This window comes from Sinocyclocheilus anshuiensis, unplaced genomic scaffold (genome assembly GCF_001515605.1).
Source record: "Sinocyclocheilus anshuiensis isolate Anshui unplaced genomic scaffold, SAMN03320099.WGS_v1.1 scaffold552, whole genome shotgun sequence".
NCBI lineage: Eukaryota > Metazoa > Chordata > Actinopteri > Cypriniformes > Cyprinidae > Sinocyclocheilus > Sinocyclocheilus anshuiensis.
Genome location: NW_015554362.1, coordinates 2,168,472 through 2,175,321, shown reverse-complemented (window position 1 = coordinate 2,175,321; position 6,850 = coordinate 2,168,472). Strand labels below are relative to the sequence as shown.

Below are 6,850 nucleotides of genomic sequence, written 5' to 3'. Positions count from 1 at the left end.
AAGTCTTCTGAAGAAATACTACCATTCAAAAGGTGTGGTTGAAAAATCTCTTCTGCTCACCAAGGCTTCATTTATTTGATAAAAATACAGAAATAAAAAACAGTAAATATTGTGTAATATTATTACAATGTAAAATAACTTTTGTATTTGAATATCTGTTTAACTGTAATTTATTTCTGTGATCAAAGCTGTATTTTCAGGATCATTACTCCAGTCTTCAGTGTCACATAATCTTCAGAAATCATTCTAATATGCTGATTTGCTGCTCAAGAAACATTTCTGATTATTATCAGTGTTGAAATCAGTTGAGCTGCCAAATATTTTTGAGGAAACCATAATCCATTTCAAGATGATTTGATTAATAGAAAGTTCAAAAGAACAGCATTTATGTGAAATTGAAATCTTTAGTAACATTATAAATGTCTTTATTGCCACTTTTGATCAATTTAATGTGTTCCTGCTGAACTAATTTCTTAAACAATAATAATAATAATAGTACAAGATAGTACATGATTCATAAGACCAAATTTTAGACCAAACCTACAATGTCTTATATTCCTAACTTCCTATTACAAAAGAAAAACCATAGTCGCCACAAGGTCCTCAACAATCAGACACAGAGAAAGAATAAGAGCGACTGCCAATATTCCTTTATACTAATTAAAACTAAGGACTCCAGGTGCTGCCTGCAATCAACATAACGAAGAGCCAGGCAGCATGTTTGTGTTGGTGGTTTGCCTTGATTAAAGTCTTCATCCATTCTGCTTAGGAATCTCAAGCATATTGAATAACGCTGCTGGATGTATGTTGAAAAAGCTGTCGAGATTTGAGAGGCCACTTTAGAAACACAACAGCAGCTTAATGTGTCTGCATCCACAGTGTCTGTTATCAAATCTAGTCAGACGCCTATGTTTTAATGTCCTTGTGATGCAAAGGCTGGCTAAATACTTTATCAGATGTATATTTCACAAAAAACTGCAACAAGCTCAAACAAAGAGAGAGAAGCAATAAATGTCATTAAATGTCAAAGATATTGATGAAAAGTCTAATTAAAAGTTGCCAATATCAATAGCTGTGTGTACCTTGTGTGTGTTTAATTAACATTTAAAGATAAAAATAATTAAATACAAATTTAAAAATTAATATTAGCATTTAATTAAAAAGTAAAAACAAAAATATTTACATTGTCTATTCATTTTTGTTATCATTAATAACATTAATAATTTTTATAAATTTCTTTGGAATGACTTACATGTAGCACATATGTATAATATAAAAAAGTGTTTAATCAGGTGTGTGTGTGTGTGTCAATATATAAAATAAAATGTTTCATTATTAATAATAATATTAATTAATATTATTTCTTATACTTGATATGTGTGTATGCATATGTAAAATATAGAAAAAAGTTCTTAATTAGAATTTGAATTAATAATTAACTTTAAAAGGTACTATTAATAATATTTCTTATACCCAGCCACCTTCACACACACACACTTATAATAAAAAATAATATTAATAACTATTTCTATTAATATTCCATTTTAATTAAGTGTTAAAAACCTAATAAATAAGAAATCAAAACCTAATAATTAAACATTAATATTATATTATATATAATAACAGTATTAGCTATATGATGATGATAATATTAATGCTGTAGGCTCTGATAGTCTCTGAGGTGCATAAACAGCATTTCTGCCTGATATCTGTGTGTGTGTGTGTGTGTGTGTGTGTGTTTAGGGCCCCCTAGAGATTCACCACTGACTGACCTTAAATAACAACACAGTTCAAATGTTAAATCATTTTATTACAAATATCCAAAAGCTTTCCATTTACTAAACAATCATTGTACATATAGGCATAAAAATATATACATGTATAAAATATACAAAATCATGAAAGCGTTAACAAAAGTAGGTGAGTTCTCATATTGTTAAATTTCAGTAGCTGCAACTTTTACAAAGCAGTATATGTGAGGAGACACAGCCTGCATTTATACCCGTTTCAAACAACATGGTGCGACAGGGAAAATCATTTCAGCAGGGGTTTGGAAGACAAAAGTCCAAATAAGTTAATGTTTCAAAGAAACTCTTTTCCTGAGCACATGGGACTCGGTAAAACGCCCGCAGGATCAGAATTTGCAGCAGTATCCACAGCCTTTGTTGCGGCAGCAGTTGCAGCAGTATCTGCACAGGGACAGATGGCTTTGCCGTTTAACCCTGAAGAATGCCTATTGGGGAACAAGAAATTACATTTTATTTAGGGCCTCCTAAAAACATTCAATTACAATTTAAACAACAACAACAACAAAATATTAATTAAATCCATTGATTATTAATATTATTAATTAATATACATTTTTATAGATTTTTAGAATGAGCCACATGTAGGATATATAAAGTGTTTGATTAAATAAAAATGTAAAAATAAAACAATAACTACAAATAATTAATGATAAAAATAATAATATATAATTAATAATACATAATCATTCTTTGATATGAAAGTGTGTGTGTGTGTGTGTGTGTGTGTGTGTGTGTGTGTGTGTGTGTGTATAATAATAAAAAAATAGAAGAGTGTTTAATTAAATTACATTTTTTTTAAAACAATCTAAAATAAACAAATCTGAGCTGGATACATACCAAAGGATTTGTTTGTTCCTGTGGTGTTTCACTCTCCACATGATGCTCATCTTCAGTCTGCTGATGAAATACAGAAGGCAAGACTTTAAAATAGGTGGTATGTTTTTCATTTAGTCATTAGTGACATTATATAATGCTAAGCGGATTACGTCAAAATTGCAGTTTCATGCAAATATAACGCAATGAATAAATAATATTACTGGTGGTTCTGACTTCTGAGTGTAAATTTTCAGCGCAGACGCTCACCTGTGTGAAGGGAATAGCTGCGGTCTGGAGGATGCAGACGCATGCGATGACGACTGCAGCAGCGAGAGCCACACGTGTCAACTTCATTTTCACTTCTGCAACGCTGACGGTAGTCCTTCTCTTGAGGAGCTGATGTAGAGGATGATATCTGCTGAAGTGATTCCTCTGTTGCTCTTTTAGGTTTACTCTTTCTTCTGCTCATGCTCTGATATTTATATTGAGCTCAGAGAGCGTCGTTTTTCCCCTTTGACCTGCGTGACTCTTCCCATCAGCTCTTACTCAACTCTGGAAACTCTCAACAGCTTCACATGTGGAAATTACATCAAATGTCCAGCATGGAGATGAATGAATGAATGAATGAATGACTGAGTGAATCAATCAATCAATCAATCAAAGAAAGAATTAGTTTTGATTACCAATAAGCATTGCACTAATAAATCGATTCCCATGTTAGTTTACCTGAACTCTGTAGCAAAAGAAAGAGCCCCGATACTGATAAAATATCAGTTTTAAATGATAAATTGGCAAAAGTTATGTTTCTAATGACATTATATTTTCCTTCTACTCCTAAATCAATAGAATCCATTGGTTGTCCATTAAAGTATAATATACAGCAAGGCCTTTAAAAACAAACAAACAAGATGAACATCAATGCCATCAGTCTTCAGTTTTCTGTTTTCTTATCATATAGATTGATATTTTTGCTTTCCCAGAAGAAATTATATGCTTTTTCATTATATAACACCCCCCCCACCAAAAAAAGGGGGGACATTTTTTTTATATATATATATATATATTTATATATAAGGAATCAGTATTTTGCCTCTCATGTGTTACAAACAAAGAAGAAAAAAAACTAAACGAAAGAAAAGATCAAACTAAACAAAAGAAAGATGAATTATTAAATAAAATTATTGGTAAAACTTAACTTAAATATATAATATTATAAAATTAAATATTTGCTTAAAGGCTCATTGGTTTAAGGCACATCTAAACAGAAATATGAATAAATAAAGAATAAATAAATAATGTTAAATATAAAAATAAAATAGAAAATAAAATACATTTGAATACATTTTTTAAATAAATAATAAATTCAATAATTAAATAAATAGAAAAAACTGCTACATAATTTAATGTATTGTAATGTGTTTTAACAGTAACAAATTCTCTTTCCTTGTAATGTTCATGTTAGAAAATGTAACCTATATTCTTTGTGTTTGTGCTGTTTCCAGGGAGATCGTCATGCTTCCTGCTTATGTGGCACTGTCTTTTGTAAAGCTGATATTTATTATGAAAAATGCTCTACAAATAAATTTGAATTGAATTGAATTGAAAACGTTTAATATTCTAATAATTGCCAGAGGGGGAACAAATCAATGCTGTTAACTGAATTTACTGAAGTAAATTTGCTAGATAGGACATAAATAGATATAAACAGTAGTAGAAGTCTATTATCATGTTAGAAAACCTCAAACTTGACCTTTTTTGTGGTTATAGGACAACAAAGAGGGAAATTGCATGGCAAAGTGTGACACACAGTAACGCATCAGGAATATCTGTGAGTAACTGAATGAGAAACACACTATAATAACTGTGAATAAACTCACTGTAACTGTACAGCATCATGTATGCTGATATATAAATGAATAACAGATTGCCTCGTTCTCACACGATTCATGAGGTGTGCAAGCATCAGATAACCTTCTGCCAGAGCGTCTGTCAATAATGTCAATAAATATGAACCAGAACGGCCTCATGACGGACATCAATAATGATTTCAATTATTGTTCTGAAGAATTTAAAGTGCAGATGAAATCGCCATAAAACAGAGACCAGACCATCTGCGTCTTGAAATCAATTTTTTTGCTAAAGACAAAATTTCCATTAAATAAAGGACAAGTCTAGGCCACATTTTGGGGAATAATGATTTAAAATTATGCTTGAATTAAGTAGTAATGCACTTTGTGGGTGATAAATTTGCCTCTTGCTTTTTTTTCCACAGTAAATGCTCTTTATATAATCTATGATCACTGGCATCATGAAATGCATTGCAATGAGAATTCCCTATTTTTTTATTCTTTTTTTTTTTTTTTTGCTTTATTACTTTTGTACAATGACAAATAAAAGCCAGCTATTTAATTATAATCACCTGTACTATTTTTCTAACTATATAAATTGTATATATTTTATTCATTTTAGTTTTTTTTTTTACAATTACATTTTTATTCATTATATTATATATTATATTTTTATGAAAAACGATTCTAAAAATGAATTTGAATTGTATTGGAAATGTTGAATGCTCTATGTTAAATGTGTGTGTTTATCAATATTTTGAATTCGTTTTTATTTTTATATTTTGGGATTTATATATTTATTTAGTTTTAGTCATTTAGTTATGGATTTCAGTCATTTTTTAAAGTTTTTTTATATATATATGTCTATACAACTGTTTATTCCTTATTTCAGGTTTAGTTTTTTTAGTACAATAAGTTTTTAAGATAAAATAAGATTTAAGATAACAAAAATGGTATGTTTATAGTTGCTAAATTTGATTCATTTACGTGAACCAGTGTCTTTTTCAAAACTCTGATTCATTATTAGTTTGCATCATCACTCAAAAACAGGTCTGTGTAGCACAAGCTGTGGTGATCGTGTTTGCTGTATTTAACGGGCGAGCAGTCTTTCTCAAGAGCTGCAGGGACACATTAGTGCGTTTGTTGGAGAGCGACGCCAGTGCTATCAGCCGGGATCTTCTGGTCAAACAGACGCAGACACTGCTGTCAACCTGACAGGCGCCACAGCCCGTCTCTCTCGCTCTGTCCCGGGCCGATGACCCCTCTCCTCCTCTCTTACCTGCACGGATCCTGCCTCTGTCAGGAATTCATCCACTCACACTTTCCCAAACACACAAATCACCACCAAAACATGGCGATCGATATCCAGCCTTCACAAAAAGCCTAATGAAAGCAGGTGAAAACGTGACATAAGAGAGCAGAGAAAACAACCCATCAACAACTCTGATTCAACCTAGTGAGCTACTGCAGGAACAGAAGCTGTTAGAAAGCTGGTTTGATGGTCATAGATGATTTTAGCTGGTCTAGCTGGTGTTTTGCTGGTTTTAAACCGCTGTACTGTGAGCAAATCCCATCTAAAACCATCAAAACATAGCAACTTGATGCTGTTTTCTTTAGCAATATAAGCAGCTGCATTCATAGGCAGCATCACAACTGAAATGTGCTCGAAAGTGAGCCATTTTTGGTTGGATTTATGTAATTTTGATACGTGTTATTTTGTATGCTATTCTTGTTAAAAACTAATAAACATTAAAAAAAAAAACATAAACATTCATTTTTTTCTGTTTTCTAAAGATTTAGCAATTTTGTTTTTGTGCATAAATATGCATTTATGTTACTTTGTATATTATAAAACTGAAGCATGCATTTTTAATTTGAATTAAAAGATGATCACCCAAGAAAACTAAGCTATTTGAAATGCAAAAGATTTGATTAAAAAAACTATTGATTTGAATAGGTTTTGATGTTAGCATGTTGTTTAGCAAACAATGAGATAAAAACTGGGTAAAAAAATATATATTTATACCATCCTTTTGAACGCGATTTTTAAAGAGCTTGGTGCAATGCATTCTGGGATTGTCTCTGTAATTAAGAACCGTGATGCTGCCTTAGAATTTAGCATGACATTTTTTTTTTTTTAATCTTAGAAGGCAATAAATATGCTGCTTACCTTTTAAAAAAAAGTTAGAAAAGTACAAAATACTGTGCTGAGTTTGATGGATGTAGCTTTAAAGCTGAAAAGTCCAATTAAATTAAATAAAAAATAAAATAACGTAAAAAGTAAAATACAAATAAAAACATATCATAAGGAAATAAGTAATGTCATAAGTAAGGAAACATTATTTCTTATATATATATATATATATATATATATATAAA

At 30.7% G+C, this 6,850-nt stretch overlaps 1 protein-coding gene across 2 annotated transcripts; it reads right to left on the bottom strand.

Annotated features, from left to right (window-relative positions):
* Positions 1-1,823: 1,823 nt before the first annotated feature.
* On the bottom strand, positions 1,824-3,087 carry LOC107671404 (hepcidin-1-like). 2 transcript variants are annotated; one of them, XM_016464320.1, is made up of 3 exons: positions 2,892-3,087; positions 2,646-2,705; positions 1,824-2,233 (listed from the first exon to the last, which is right to left on the bottom strand). In XM_016464320.1, exons 1-3 carry the CDS (start codon positions 2,976-2,978, stop codon positions 2,135-2,137), a joined length of 246 nt encoding a protein of 81 aa, XP_016319806.1. In that variant the 5' UTR covers positions 2,979-3,087; the 3' UTR covers positions 1,824-2,134. The 2 variants fall into 2 exon arrangements, with proteins under 2 accessions (XP_016319806.1, XP_016319807.1); XM_016464321.1 differs by having other exon boundaries at positions 2,646-2,702.
* Between the last annotated feature and the right edge of the window lie 3,763 nt (positions 3,088-6,850).

Excerpts from the sequence above, each read along its gene's own strand:
- LOC107671404 (XM_016464320.1), bottom strand. The coding sequence starts at position 2,978 with ATGAAGTTGACACGTGTGGCTCTCGCTGCTGCAGTCGTCATCGCATGC. Across the intron at positions 2,706-2,891 it reads CAGCTATTCCCTTCACACAG|CAGACTGAAGATGAGCATCA; the intron begins GTGAGCGTCTGC and ends GTATTTCATCAG. Across the intron at positions 2,234-2,645 it reads AGGAACAAACAAATCCTTTG|GCATTCTTCAGGGTTAAACG; the intron begins GTATGTATCCAG and ends GTTCCCCAATAG.